This window comes from Sitophilus oryzae, unplaced genomic scaffold (assembly GCF_002938485.1).
Source record: "Sitophilus oryzae breed Bouriz unplaced genomic scaffold, Soryzae_2.0 scaffold_562_pilon_pilon, whole genome shotgun sequence".
Taxonomy (NCBI): Eukaryota; Metazoa; Arthropoda; class Insecta; order Coleoptera; family Curculionidae; genus Sitophilus; species Sitophilus oryzae.
Window position 1 is genome coordinate 1,378,631 of NW_022147154.1, and position 16,390 is coordinate 1,395,020.

Sequence of the window (16,390 nt, forward strand, 5' to 3'; positions counted from 1 at the left end):
AAGATGACGAATTAACATTAACTACTGAACATGACGATGACATGAAAGAAAGAGAAGTGGATATTATAGAAAGGGCAAGGTCCCAAAATAAATTCTGATACAGAAAAATCAATTTCAGATTCTGAATCACTGAATACAGTACTACCAGAAGATCGGCCCTACAGAAATGTGATGATGGCTGAAAAATAGACCAACTCGTTACTCTTGTGTACAGTGTCACAATATTTATTTTGTTTCTGAATAATATTTATTAGTTTGTGTTTTGCGGGTTTTATGTTATTTTATATTTATGTTTGCTATTTGTAATGAAACATGTCATTAAATAGTTTTTATTTTGATTATCATCTGGTGAACAATAATAGGTGTAGGTTCATTCAATTATTATATTTGCATATTGCTGGGCACCACTTAATTTAAGCCAAGTTAAGGTGATATTTAAGAAAATAAGAAAATTACCGCAGGCTAAAGATGTTCTGTAATGATATATCTCAAATTAAAATATGAAAATTTAATTAGAAACTATGTACATTTATTAAAAATTAAATAGATTGAAATTCATGTTTGAAAATGAATCAGAATAAGTCATTAAAAAATACAATAAATTTATGTTATTTTTATATTTAGCCTTAAATTAAATATTAGCAATTATAAATTACTAAACGTAATCGTTGTGTAAGTTTCATTAAAAAGTTACAATATAAAAGGTGGTAGAAAGTTAAGAAAAAAGAGCAAAAAGATTCTAAAACAAAACGTAAATGAGTACTTAGTTTTTGCTCTGAAGCTGTAGTCAATCAGTGCTGATTTCGTATTGTACTTGGGCCCATGTCCATTAGTAACTGCTTCAAAGCATCAGAAAACCTGGAAATTTGCGGTAAAGGGAAACTCGCCAATTCACACCAGCCTCCAACAGGGAACTTTCACGGCACCATTCAGAAAAAACAAAAACTGCTCAAAAACTTCGGCTCAAAAAACTACTGCTGCTCTTAAAATCTTCTCAAAAAAACTCCCAAAATGTTCACGTTTCCAAAACGAAAGTTGCTTCCAAAATCTACTCCCAAAATACCAATTCTTCCCCTTGAGTTGGTAAGGGACACATCAATAATAAATTATGTTTCTCTAAGTATACGAAAGAAAGCAAAAGAAGAAAACTATAACTTACTCGCAGGGCTATTCTCCGCCACATACGATGTAACAAAAACTTTTCTAGGAAGGTGAAAACCACCCTGGGACTTCTGGCCGTGGTTGAAATGGAAGTGTCGAAAGTGGAAACATCCGAATAAAACATTAAAATTCTGCCAGAGATTATCTTATGAAGAAAAAAAAATCAACACACAACAAGCTGTGCTCGAAATAATGAAATTTCAGGAAAGTTATTAATAACATTTAAAGAATAATTCTAACTAATAATATAAATGGCAACCCTGCGCCACCACATCGAACGGCATTCACAGTACTACCAAAACGGCAGCGGTACAAACTAGGGATGGGCATTATTTTACTTAAATTCTGCTAGAGATGTAGCGCAAAAATAAGAAATTATTTTAGGCTGCTACAAGATCTCTCGAATTTAGGATGTGGAGTCCGCGCGCGAGTTTTAAAAAATAAAGCGCGACCGCCGAAAGGTTAAAAGTGGGTTAATTAACTGTAATCCTATTTTTTTAAACCAGTACCTATCTTTTCATCTTATTATATCTCTATATCTAGTACTTTTATTTTACAGCTGTTCCAGGTTTTTCAAAGAAAAAGTACCATATTGATGGTGTACAAACTTATTGGTAGTTAATACCGAAAAAAACGGCGTCCAGTTGGATTGGAAATGACGATCGATGATATTCACCATATAATTTTACATATAAAATGGCAACGATTTTCATTTCATAGCCATCGCTGACGCTTTTTTTTATCATATTGTACAACTCTCTCGGTCTATACTTACTTTTCCCCCGATTTTTCCTCCATTTAACTTCAGAAACACACAAAACACACCAAAATGCAGAAATATTTTTCGCAAATATTTTCCAGAACGCTCATTTTTTATATAATTTGACACAAATAATAACCAAAGAATATATACCAAAAAAATAATAACCTTTATAATTTGACAAAAACCAAATATCTTAAGTCGAGTTTAAACGCATCTACGTCCGTGCGTCGTTGATCGTACCGTCACTCCAATCATATTGAAATATGATCTGTCATTTTCGAAATCAACCAATAAGACTAGTTACAAACAAAAAGAGAAGACACTTGACGGATTTATATAGGGTGGTCCGAACTGTATTCCGGAAACTTCGGCAGCATATTCCGCAGATAAATTTAAGTAAAAAGGTTTGTATAAATAATGTATGTCCTAAGATGCTTAGTTTCAGAGACACAGGGTATAGAAATTTCATTTCTATTTCAATTTTTTTCAAATAATTTCAAATTTTTCATTTTTTTTAATGTCAATATTTGATTGAAAATTGTGTCTGGATTTTTTTTGCCATGAAAAATTTGATTTTGATGTCAATATGACTCCTGTTTGAAGGGGGCGCTACCTATATATGTTTTAACTGTTTTGACGATTAATAAATTTCGTCCGTCCTGTATAAAACTACTGAGTGAAAAAAAAAATATACATTTCCGTGACTTTTTACGTAAAAAAGGTCTCTTGATAAAAATCGCTACGAGCAACCGTTCTCAGGATATTTAAAATGGAAATAGTCAATTCGTGTCATTACTGATTTGACTAAAAAAATAAATTTGGATAATTTTTATTGTATTAAATTAATCATAAATTTTTCTGCGAAAAATGACGATAAAACAGTTTATGTTCAACTTTTGGCACAAAAACATTTCAAATTTATAATTTCAGTCTAATAACTGTTTAGTCAACATGTTTAATTTATGCCAATGATGATAGGTATTGATAATTTCGATTCCAAATATCTCGAGCAGTGGCGGATGCAAAGGGGGGCCATGGGGCCTGGGCCTATAAATTGGGTTAAATATTAGGCTTTTGGGTTGTGAAAAAAAATTGCGCCCTAAAAACATATTCTACATTACTTTTTATTTGGGCCTACCCTAAAATAAATTCCTGTATCCCGCCCCTGATCTCGAGAACCATTATTCGTGGCGATTTTTACAAGACCTTACCAGACCAAACGTCGTTTTTACGTCGTATATTTTTTTACTCACTTATTTTATACAGGTACGGACGAAAAATCATTACTCTTCAAACCAGTTAAAAATATGTGGGTAGCACCCTCTACAAGAAGGAGTCATATTGACAGCAAAATCAAATTTCTCATGTCAAAAAACTCCCAGACACCAATTTTTATCCAAATATTGATATTACTTCATAAATTAAAAACTCACAACTTAAATTTTAGTTAATAATAATAAATACTTATACGGTAAAAGCTATATTTACTTTTTCTCTGTGGTAAAATCCTCAAGAAAAGCCATATGTTCCATATACTCCCAAGGTGATCTAATCTTTTTCCCCATTTTTTGATCTTTCTTTTTGCGATGGTAGAGGTCTCGTAGGCTTCGCCATCTTGTCTTGCATTCTTGAACTGTAAAATAATTTCTATGATAATATACACATGGCCAAAATTATTGCATATATCGTTTAAAAATATACGGAAAGGAATTTAAAGAATCTTTTTTTTACATAGCTTTGAGAATCTGTAATAAACATTTTTATTGTTAAAATGGATATGGTAAACAATGTTTATCGTTCATCCAATATTATTACAAATTCTTGCACATTTCGATTTGTGGTCTCTGCGGTTTCAGAAGAAATTTGACCATTGTTTTGGCCTTAAAATGCCTAGAAACATTATTTCACAGTTTAATAGAGTCAAAATTTATTATTTACACTGTCTTAAAGTTACACTGTCTTAACATGGCTACCGGCAAGTTGCAATAGTTTGTAATTGTAGGAGTTAACCAAACCAAACGCGATGTTTAGTGAATATTAACAAAATTCAGGGCGACAAACGAGGTTACTGACCGGCCTGGAAGTGGTAGAAAGAGAGTTATTACTGCTGTGCAAGACCGTCAAATATCCCTAATTGCACGACGCAATCCCCTGCTTTCTAGTACTGCTATTAAAAATGAGTTAGCTCGCCTTGCAGGAGTAAATGTTTCAAGAAAGACCATAGCAAGAAGACTCCATGACAGAGGAAGGACATAAGGAGGCCTCTACAAGGACATAAAGAGGCCACTACGTGTTCCGAAGCTTAATTAACAGCACAAAATTACGCGACTACAATGGGCTGAGGAGATGAAAGCAAATGGACTTAATTGGAATTTCATCATGTTTAGTAAAACAAGAATAGGCCTAGTGTTAGACTTGCGACGAACTTTGGTCTGGAGAGCAACTGGAAGACGAGCACGCTTGAATGCCCGTTTCCAGGGGGAAGCATTATGGTATGGGCAGGTATAATGCACGGAGCTCGAACTCCTCTTGTTTTTTTTTGATGGCACAATTACAGGTGCCTCATATCTTAGAGACATTTTAAAGCCTATTGTGCGTCCATTTCGAGAGGCAGTGGGGGATGAATTTGTTTACATGGACGATAATGCTCCTCCGCATCGCACTTTAGCGGTTCGCGAATTTTGTGAGGAAGAGGAAATAAGACAACTGTGGTGGCCACCGATGTCTCCAGATATAAATATGATCGAGCATGCTTGGGACATGCTAACACGCCATATTGCCCTAAGGAATGATCCCCCCCGTACCTTAAATGAATTGAAAATTGCTGCGCGCGAAAAATTGCTGCTTTTGCTCATCTCTAGTTCAGGTTATAAAAAATCCCAGTTAGAATTGAATTATACTAATTATAATATACATATAAAGTAGACCTTGAACTTGGTTTTCCCAAGTTCAACTAAATCCGCTCCGACCGGGCAACATCGCATCAGCACTTACCGCTCTTTCCCACTATAGAGGAGATAGCCAGCCACACGTCGTCTCGCACGTTCAGGTCCTTGTAATATTTGTGGTTTATGTCGTACAGCACTGCGTTCTTCGATATCAGCTCGATCAATTTCTCGTCCAATTCTCGCGTGAACCGGCATAGGTTTTTGGCTTTGTGGGCCATAATATCTGTTTGTCGCCGATATACGATAACGAGAACGAGCGAGAAAGAGACGGGCGATTGCCCTTCGCGCCAAATTCGAGGTTAGACCGCGGCGGGGTCGAAACGCTGCCTTTGCCGACTGGCCGGCGCAACGCAGCGCAGGTTGGCCGCGGATCTTGCACGCCTATGATGGAAGAGTTGGGCCGGAGATTTTTGCAATTATTTGTTTTTTTATTTATGGAAAGAAAGAGCGGGTCCGTTCGCCTTTACGGACAGTAGAATTTTCACCCTTAACTGGCATGGCGTGGTGAATTTTGTACCGCTTGTGGCGTTCTGGGTTTTTCAGTTAAAAATAAATGATGAAGAAATTTTATAAAAAGTTTGTTATTTGTAAACTCTGTTTACAATATATTCAAATTTGTGAACAAACAATCGAATTCATTTTCAATAAATTAACAAGAACGGACACAAAAATAAAGTAAAACGTTTAAAAAGTTTTTAGGAATTTTTGACAACACAAATATAATTTAGGCTAAGAAACCCATAGAAATTAAAAACCTAAGTATATATTTTATGATTTTCCCGTATTATTTAAAGTACAAACAACAGAAATGTGAAGCTATAGTAATAAACATAAATTATTTTCAACAAAACTGCAAACTTTGAATGACATAACTTTTTCAAATACAGTTGATGCTAACATAGGATCTGAAGTTGCCACACATGGATTTTGTTTTTTGTAATTTCTCCGTTGACTTATACCATATCTCTTTCGTTTCTGGTATTGATTATTCAATATTCTCTCTTCTATAAGTAAAAGATTCAGAATCGGAGTTATGGCTACTCTCGGAGAAAAAACAATGTCTCGATGATTTTCATATCACTTAAGTCTCTTTGAGTTCATCAATCCACTCAATTAATGCTTTCTTAAAATTAGGGTCCCCATGACGCACACTTTTTGGACTACCAACCATCCTAAAAATGAAACATTCTTGGCGTGGTGGTGCCACACAGATCCTAATGAAACTTTAACACCTGCTGATAGGAACAATACTTGATAAAAACAAGTGTGCATTTAACAGTTGCATATGGGTACAATAACTTAAAGGTAAATGGCGCAGCGAGGCCTAAATGTTAAACGTAAACATTTTACAAAAGTTTAAACAGTGCATGGGTTCCGCGAGACCCCACCAAGCCAGTTGAGGTTTAAAAAAAAATAAAAATTTCCCTCAAAAGTACGGTTCTTAATAATAGGTAATTTTAGCGGAAAAAATTGCGGATTATCCAGTAAATTTGAAAATATTCAATTAAAATGATGGTACTATTTTAAGTCGCGGAGGAATTGTGACAGATTACACAAGCATATGATAATATTACTTTATGTGATGTTGCCGCTATTTAACGCTAATTTTTCTGGTTTTTTACGTTTTTATATAACATCTAAAAAAATGATTATCTGCGGAAATAAAACCAAACCACCCCCAAAGTCACCCAAAACCTAACCAAAGCAACTCAAAGCTTAACCAAAACAACCCAAAATCTAACCAAACAAACCGAAAACCTAGCCAAACTAATAGTATTTTTGCAAAAACACAGTGTGTTTTGATTTCTAGAGCTGTATTATGATAACTTCAATTATTATGAATAAATATTAATTTTTATCGGGTCTATTTTCTAAAATTATCAAAGTTACTTGATAAAGAAAATAATATAAAACCATTATATTGATAACGTCGCAAATTGTATGCGAAGGCCGTCGATCAACTGTCAATCAATATGTCAATGGCTGCTAGCTGGGAATATTGTAAATATGTACATATATTTTCTTAATTTTTACGCTTACAAAGAGGTTTTATTAGACTTTTGTGCTTAACTTTTTTCAATACTCATCTATATCTACATATATAAAATGCTAATGTTTATCTGTGTCGTCTCTACTGAAGTAACAACTTGCTCTCTAGAAAGTTGCTTTTTTTACTAAAAGATAGCTAATTGGCTCTTCTAAATTTTTCATTTAATTAAACAAAACATAAAAAGTTTTTTTTTTCTCTTGATGTCGTGGCGGATGGGCCAGGCTTCAACTAGTAAGGTCATAAAGTGCTAATATCCAACGTTTTTACTTAATATGCATAGAAAATTTTACGTTTTTACTGTTTGTAATATCGACGATATCGACAATGAAAATATATTGTGTATAAATTACTGATACAAAATGTGCTTAATTTTTGGAAGTAAATTAACCTGGATAGTCAACTTCTTCGCAAAGGTTTTCAGCATAAAATTTAATAAACTAAATCAAAAAAAATCCGGTACTAATAATAATGAAAGTAGAAAATTTCTCTATGAAACGAACTCTATGATTTGATTCTCTGTGTATCACATATCTCTCACGAATTATTACCATAGTCAAAAAAAATAGATTCAATTCCCAGGTCCATAGAAATCGATTTTAATCTACTACTACTTGTGTTTTTAATTTTAAATAATTACTAAATGCGGTGGCTGGCCGATTACATGTATAGTAAGCCTCACGGCCCAACCCGTATCGATGATTGTCGCGCTATCCGCATTTCTGCGACGTGGCGCATGTCCGCAACGCAGGAAAATGTTCGCGAACAACACGTGGTCGCTCTGACGTCACTCGACGTCGGCGAACACGAGGACGGCGACGCCGGTATCGTCGTCGCACGGCAGCCGGCGCTGGCCGTTATCGAGAAGTTTACACGGTTGCCGAGTATTGACTGATTTAGCGTACACCAGACAATTTACTTATCAAATTAGTTTCACTTTCAACAAATATGTTTTATTAATTTCTTTTTATTGCAGTGCCATTAAATAAATATGCATTCTCAAAGAAAAACATTTAACAAACAAAGTAATTAATTTATTTCTAGAAATAACAGCAAAATGCAATAGGTCCATTGATTACTTATAGTTATTTACGAATGTTTCTAAATTAGGAGCTTTCAGTTTTTGTTTGCTACATTTAAGTTCTTATTAATATTCTTTAAGGTAGGGTAAAGTAAGGTAAGTTGGTGATATTTTTGCTTGAACATGGGCAATTTGAATTCGTATGAAGATATATTATTTTTCCAACTTACCTATCCGGAAGGTTTATGTTTCAAACAATCGCTTATATATCCAAAACGATAAGATGATGTCAATTTTGACAGAAAAAATACATTTGAAAAAAATACAAATTGGTTAGGTAATTTGGTTATAGGTAAGTTAATTTGGTGATCGTGGAAAGGTATTTTGGTGATATATGAGATTACGAGCAGTTGAAAATAAAATGGGTGAAAATTTTTAAGTTTATTACAAAACAAGTATTTTACCTAGTAGAAATAATAATAATAAGATGTCTTCATCGTCAGGTCTCGTTTGACAATTTGTGTGATACGGAACACAGCAAAAAGAGCACTGAACCCATAAGGCACCATTTTTAGCGTTCACATCTTCGCGATAGCTGATTCCGCAGACACCACAGGGCCAATCATAATTTTATATAAAAGTCTGTGTCCTAACATTCACGTTTTGCATGCAAAATTGCTAAGAAAATGGCCGAATAACTTAAGCTCTAACAAGAGCAAACAATATTTTAAGCTCATTATTATTGTACCACATTAAAAAGTAGCATATTCCCTATGGGATAACACAGGAACAAACTCTTACCTTTCAACAGTTCGCCAACTACAAATAAAATCAATTTATATCACAAAAATGATCAAATTGAATGACTTTATTTACCGGCACGAAGCAAACGTTTTCCTAAACGTAAACAAATAAACCGAGGCCGTAGACTATGCAGCATGGAGAGGATATTAGATAGATTTAACCGACACGTTTTAAGGCCTCTCACTGAATAGGCGAGTTGCTGAAAAATTATTAAAAAACTATCATCAATTTACCTATACCACCAACATATCTTACTTTACCCTATAATAAATTCTAACTTTTGCGTATAATTTTAACAAATACATTATAGGAAAATTTTGAGAAGGATGGTTGAATTTAATTGTCTGAAATAATTTAACGAATTTACATAATATATTTTCATTTAAGGAAAGTTCTTCAAAATTGTTCTGAAAAATAGACTCCATTGGGGAGGACACAAATTAAACAAACGGGTCACTTGGCATTAGCAACCCTCCAAATAAGTGGTCTTTATCGTTTTGAAAAGCTCTAAAGTGTGAATATACTTTTGAATGATCCAATTCAGTCGATACTTTGTTTCCATAAGATTGGCAAACTGAAATTTAAACATTTCTATATAATGTATCCAGAAATATATCTAATTTTTTTTTGTAAAATATCGCTATTCGCATAGTATTTATCTATTCTAGATGTTTCTTGCCGATTATTATTGGACACAACGACATATTGATTTTGTGGAATATCTGCAATCTTTAGAATTAATCATGCAGCATCTTCTTCGCAATTTTCCATTCCAGAATTTAACATTTTTATACAAAAAAGTTTTCTAAAACTTCTAACAAATTGTATTGGGGTGGGGTTAACGCAATTACCGTTTTGCTGCCTGATGCACCCAAAAAAGTTTTCAAGACAGTGTTGCTGTAGATTCCTTGTAAACAAAAATGTAACACCCTCATTTTTTATTTCATCCCAAAGATCCATTATACTGCTTAACGTAACTTTCCAACCCTGGATACACTTTATTCGTTTGGTAACATTTTTGCCATTTGAATCTAGAACTACTAAATTCAGAAACAGGTTATAGCACTCTTCAAGAATTTTTTCTGGTTAATGTTGCCATTATAGGCATTTTGGTATAAAGTAGCTCCAAAAATATTAGATGAGTTCAATAAATCAAAAAGGTTGTTGATTTTTTGTACAAATTCATGTGTTACCGTTGCTTCTGGAAGCAGCTTTCCAAATCTAATATACAAGTTTAATCCAGCCGACACACTATTGCTAAATAATTGAGACGCATATTTCACCTTCATTTTTTAAAAGTTATTTGGATTAATATGCGCCTCGGTAAGTTTTGGTGCTGCTTTTATCGGGTAATTTTGATCATTCCTGTAAAAAGTTTCAATAAACTTCCAGGATATACAGTGTGTCCCAGGCTGAGCGTGCATTAGAAGTTTCTAGAGAACTACAACATCTAGCTCGGAGATTTTTTGTACATCATAGTTTCACAACGAGATCTATCGATTAAAAATATTTTCAATATGGAGGCACTTCCGGAAATACCGGAAGTTGACAGTAACTTTCTTATTTTTGCATTTTTTATTACATACTTAAATTCTCTGTAAAATTTTATGATTTTTGATATTAAACACTCTATATCTAACATTCACCGTTTTTGAGAAAAAAAATATTGAAATTTTTGAACGAAAAAAACTACCTGTCAAAAATATGTGTATAGCCTAAACGTCAAATTTAATGATTACCACAGCCCCTGTGCCATAAAGAGAAAACATGTGGCTATCTATTTCAAAAATTAAACTGTTCGAATGTCATATAATAATGGCCGCAGCTGTCATAGAATTGAGCGATTAAAAAATTATCATAAATCATTTTTTTCAAACGGAAACCGACTTTTTTATTTCACTAGTGAAACGGCTTTTCAATTCGTTACTTTTTCACTATACATGTTCCTATACCTAAAATAAATCGTTTTTAAGTTACTTAAGATTTAGTTTTATTAGCGTATATTTTTCTTGATTAGTGATATGTAATAATTGATATTATTAATAATATTCCGTATGATCGAAAAAAAACAGCGCCAAGTTGGCTCGGAAATGATGCTGCTTTTTGAAGAAAGCGTCACAATATGACATGGCCAGATCTATTGTTTAACATCACTTGACGTTTAAAGTCATATACTATTAACCAGTAGCAGTAAGTGATGTGAAACAATAGATCTGGCCATGTCATATTGTAACGCTTTCTTCAAAAAGCAGCATCATTTCCGAGCTAACTTTGCGCTGTTTTTTTTTCGATTATACGGAATATTATTAATAATATCAATTATTACATATCACTAAAGAGCGAAAATACTAGATATGGTTTTATAAATACACCTTTTAAACTCTTAAGCAGGCAGTATTTATAATTTAAGAAATTTAAATAATTCGTTTTTGTGACAGATGGAAATAAATTGTCTGATCGTTTGACACTTAATGTCAAAGGAAGCTAGATAAAATCAAGAAAAATATACATTTTCAAATTAAATCTTAAATAACTTAAAAACGATTTATTTTAGGCATAGGAACTTTTATAGTTAAACAGTAATGAATTGAAAAATCTTTTCACTGGTGAAATAAAAAAGTGGGTATCCATTTCAAAAAAATGATATAAGATAATTTTTTAATCGCTCAATTCCATGACAGCTACCGCCATTATTATATGTCATTTCTCGAAAACGGTTAAGGTTAGGTATAGAGTGTTTAACATCTATATTCGTAGAATTTTACAGAGAATTTAAGTATGTAATAAAAAATGGGGGCACCCATTTAAAATAAGAAAGTTGCTGTCAACTTCCGGTATTTCCGGAAGTGCCCCCATATTGAAAATATTTTTAATCGATAGATCTCGTTGTAAAACAGTGATGTGTAAAAAATCTTCGATCTAGATATTGTGGTTCTCTAGAAACTTCTAATGCACGCTCAGCCTGGGACACCCTGTATTGCCATCATCTATTTTAAAAATATTTTTCATTAAGTTATTGCGAAGCGATTTCAATAAGTGTGGCGTATCAAATAAATAAAATACTTTTGTACTAAATTGTCATGATAAAAATAGGATTTTTTGGACTTATGCCTAACATTTTAGACAACTGAAGATTGTTGCTTAACTTTTAACCCAATGGCACTTAATTTTGATTCAATTTTCATTTCAAAAATAATATCCTTCAATTTTGTAGGATATTAAATTGTAGAATTTACAAAAAAGAAACCCAGAAGTTGTTTCCAATTGGAAACAATATCTCTGGCCATCAAAACTGCATTTAGAGCTGGCAAAAAATCTTTTTGTCCGTTTCCAAAATCCTGAAATCCAATAATTTTGTCTGTATCATTACCGTAAAAAAAGTTAGCTTTGATACTCATCTCATCGAAACAGATTGTACAAAGCTTGTCTATTTCACGAAAATTGCATACTTTCTTTTGAAGACTGTCAAAAATAATGTCATTTACGACAGGAGGAATTTTAACATGTTCAATAAAGTGTTCTAACAGATGGTAAGCCGAGTTTCCGAACCAATTCTTTTTTGTATAATTTTGGCCCAATGAAATACAATGAAAGGTAATAGTTCTTAAATTCATTCGAATACCGCCTGTCTTTTGGTTTTCTTCTAATCTGGCTCATTACAGCATTAATAGAAGAAGCAAGTTCTGATGACGGGAAAAACTTATATGTAAGTATTTTGTATTGTTCAAATGTAATTAAATCTAAATATTGTTCTTTGTGCTGAGTCCGGTTAAATTTGTGTTTTAATCTAGTATATTTTGCTGTTAAAGACTTATATTTGACCCTCATTGCCGTCTTTCTTGGAGTACTGGCTCTTAGTGATTTACATGTTTGAGAAGATTGTGAATGTGTTACGTACCATCAGACAAGCAGCTTGAAATATTTCTTTCAGGAGTTTTCGGTTCTGTAAAACAAAAACAAAGTAGAAATTGTAAAAAATGACGCATTAAGTTTATACCTTCTATTTTGCTTTCCAGAATAACAGTTTCTGATTTTTCTCCGAGATTTGCACAAATTGATTCAATAGTTATGCGCTCTGCAATATATTATTTTGTAAAAAAACACAATTAAGAAGATTTTGTATAAGTACTTACCAGATTGGCGTGTTTCTGAAGATTGTGGATTTTTTTTTCGAATTTCACTAGCACAATAGCAGCTTGAAATAATCCCCCCAAGAGTCTTCGGTTCTACAAGATAATAATATCAAAGTAAAAACGCTGCCAATGGACTTTTTTTTTCACATCAAATAAATGCTATGAAAACTAAGTCCATAAAAAGTAAAATATTTTTCTGATAAAAAAGGGAATACAAGAAAGAATGCGTTTCTTGTATCGCCTTTAAATGTAAACACGTCATAGAAATAAAATTAAATTGAATTTTCTCCCCACAAAACATAAAAAAGATTTATTAGTACCTATGTACCAAATTTGAAATTGATAACTAAATATTTTAAGTTTTACCTCCTAATAAAATTTTTTGATTTTTTTTGCTATTACTATACCCATCTGTTAGGATGTGAAGGTAAAAATATAAAAAAAAATATTCACATTTACCTTCTATTTTGTCCTCCAGTGTAACAGTTTCTGATTTAACTTTGAGATTTAAACAACTTGGCTCGGCAATAATTATGCGCTCTAGAATATTATAATTATGGTAAAAATATAATTAAGAAGATTATAAAAGTACTTACCATCATTTGTAACTTTTACTACTGTAGCAGGAACCACCTTCTCTTGTTGAGATTGCAACGGTCTTTTTATCCCTGTTTAAAAGTACAATTTATGATTAGGATTTTGTATTCTCTTTCTTTACTAGGTTTTGATCATTGGCTGGTAAGATAATAATAACACTCCTTACTTTAAAAAAGTCGACTTTTCGATGTTTATGCATTTTTAGCCTTGAGAAAGACGTTAATTAAACGTGGAAATGGAATTAAAATAGGTACACTCTAATTTTTATGTCTCTGTCTAATGAAATACAATTTATACATTGTGTTTACTTAGTTGAAACTTTAGGAAAACCTTCTTAATATTACCCTTGTTTATATATTACTTTTACGAAGATTGTTTTTCTTAAATAATTCCCCATATAACACAACACAATCCTATAGATATCTTGAGGATATCTACCAAGGATATAGTAAATATCTTAGGGATATCCAAAAACCAGAGGAGAATATTTATGGGATATTCAGATGGGACAAAAAAAGTCATCTTCAAGACATACCTAGGCAAAGCCTTTTACGATTATTTGGGATATTTCTAAGATGATGTTGGGAGCATTATAGAATATTTTTAGGACATTATATGAGGACTGTTATTTGACAATACTTACTTCATCCCTAGTTTATAGTAAAAACGTTCGCGATTTAGTTTTATTTAGCCACATTTTGACGTTATTCATTGGATATTTTTATTAACAGCTCTAAAATATACCTACATATTATGTCAATGAATTTTGCGTCAAAATTTAGAAGTTTATTTGTATGAGTTAAGAGCTTTCACTGTACCATCGAAAAAAAAACGGCGTCCAATTGGCTTGAAAATTTCGATCGATGACATTCCCCATATAATTTTACGTACAAAATAACAGCAATCTTCATTTCCAAGCCACCTCTGACGCCGTTTATTTCGATCGTATAGTATTATACCAGATTATACTACCCTTTATGGAGTCTAGCAGCAAGAGTTTACATCAAAGTTAGCACACAGGATACAGGTATAATTTCTAACACCAAACATTCCAGAAACTCACAATTTAAACACAAAAATAGGATTTCTGTTTGAATAGATCAAACACGAAAATGGGTTTAGGGATAAAGAACAAGCGCTTTTCAACAAATTTTCACCTATAACTTTGTCACAAATTTTCATTGTGAGACCCTGAGTCGCTCGTCGTTTTTCGACATTAGTTGAGGTTAGGATAGAATTTCTGCTAGAACAAGGCTAGAACTACGAGTATAAGAAAAAACTAAGTCAAACTCAACCAGTTTTGTTAGTTTCAGTCATTTTAAGCCCATCCAATATCGACAAACCGAATTCACCTCGAATTTCACTAAATCAAAGAACTGAATAATACACGATGCAAAAACCATCAAAAACAAACAACTGTCGAGATGGATTGTGGGAAATTTTTTGCGCGGGCGTTTTAAATTCTCTGTATTACTGGGAGTGGCCAAGCTCATAAATACCCAGATTATCCAGAAGATACCAACAGGATATTTTGTTGCCTTGACGTAATATATATCTATCTGTATGGTTTATTGCATTTTATGTAATATAAAAAGTAGTACATTATTTATTTTTCCTAAATATCTAGACGATATTGTTAGAATATTTTATTATCATGAACATGTTTGGATATTCTGAGACATCTACAGGATTTCAGGATGTCTGGAGGATATCCTATAGATGTCTTTATAAGATGATCTTATAATGGGACATTCCGACATTCTATGAATATCCTGCGGATATTGTGTGTTATATGGGTCTTTTCTTCAGTAATACCTTGCTCTGATTTCAGGGCTTTACTCGATGATCCTTCCAATGCACGAAAAATTGTGGGTACCGCAGTATCACTCAGTCTATTTCGGCGTTCATTTTTATACATACGTTCTTCAAAATGGGCAGAACATAATCTTTTTTTAAATAATTTGTGCACAGATTCAAGCAAGTCGTTTCTTCCTGCGGCGATCGCCCACATCTTCGCTCTAGAAAATTTCACATCTAAACCACCCACTTTCGCCACTTACAATATAATATTAAGTATAAAATATATAGGGAACATATTATGCAAAAAACTAAAAAGCAAAGAAACTTATTTAGGTCCATAAAAATAACAAAAATGTCAATTAAATTACATACCTTTTTTCATCTCGAGGAAAAATAAACAGACTATATTTTGAATTATTTCCATAATTATTAGTGCAACCAACAGCCGCACATCCCGGAAAACCTTTTCCCATTCCAACAATAAAAATAAAATTGAAATAAAAGCACAAATACCTCTGGTTAAATATAAGAAAAAAATCGAATTAAAATCTTCCGTAATACGGCACTACTCGTCACCGGTGGAGGTTATGCATCGACTGAATGAGGCTGACTGTCGGTCGCTTGCTTAATTCTGTTAAGCATCGTCGGAGTGGGGCGTTTTAAATTCGAGCGTGGGAAAAATTGGCGAGTGTCCAAGCTCCAAGCTATATTATTCTGTAAGTTGTGACGACGGTATCGTCGTCGCGTCGCACGGCAGCCCGCGCTGGCCGTTATGGAGAAGTTTACACGGTTGCCGATTATTAACTGATTTAGCGTACACCAGACAATTTACTTATCAAATTAGTTTGATCAAACATGTTTTATTAATTTCTTTTTATTTCAGTGCCATTCAGATCGTCGTAGTACTTACTCTTGAATGTGTGCTTATGATGTTTCATCAGTTGTTGTACATGGGTCCTATATACAGATTATAGTTGAATGGGATGCACAATTTGAGGGATTGTATTAAGGCCGAATTCCAAATATATTTCAAAGGCCCTATACGGGGTGAGGTTTCTACGATGTTTTCTATGGGTATCTCTGAAACTACTGGAGATAGAGAGTCGGTTAAATGGG

General features: G+C 33.1%; 1 protein-coding gene across 1 annotated transcript; it reads right to left on the reverse strand.

The window, feature by feature from the left end:
• Positions 1 to 3,408: 3,408 nt before the first annotated feature.
• On the reverse strand, positions 3,409 to 15,812 carry LOC115887295. The gene is made up of 8 exons (XM_030906686.1): positions 15,647 to 15,812; positions 15,290 to 15,492; positions 13,474 to 13,545; positions 13,337 to 13,417; positions 12,878 to 12,970; positions 12,742 to 12,819; positions 12,643 to 12,687; positions 3,409 to 3,557 (listed from the first exon to the last, which is right to left on the reverse strand). Exons 1-8 carry the CDS (start codon positions 15,745 to 15,747, stop codon positions 3,409 to 3,411), a joined length of 822 nt encoding a protein of 273 aa, XP_030762546.1. The 5' UTR covers positions 15,748 to 15,812.
• Positions 15,813 to 16,390: the final 578 nt, after the last annotated feature.

Excerpts from the sequence above, each read along its gene's own strand:
- LOC115887295 (XM_030906686.1), bottom strand. The coding sequence starts at position 15,747 with ATGGGAAAAGGTTTTCCGGGATGTGCGGCTGTTGGTTGCACTAATAAT. Across the intron at positions 12,971-13,336 it reads ACTGGAGGACAAAATAGAAG|AACCGAAGACTCTTGGGGGG; the intron begins GTAAATGTGAAT and ends ATTATCTTGTAG. Across the intron at positions 12,688-12,741 it reads TCTGGAAAGCAAAATAGAAG|AACCGAAAACTCCTGAAAGA; the intron begins GTATAAACTTAA and ends TTTGTTTTACAG.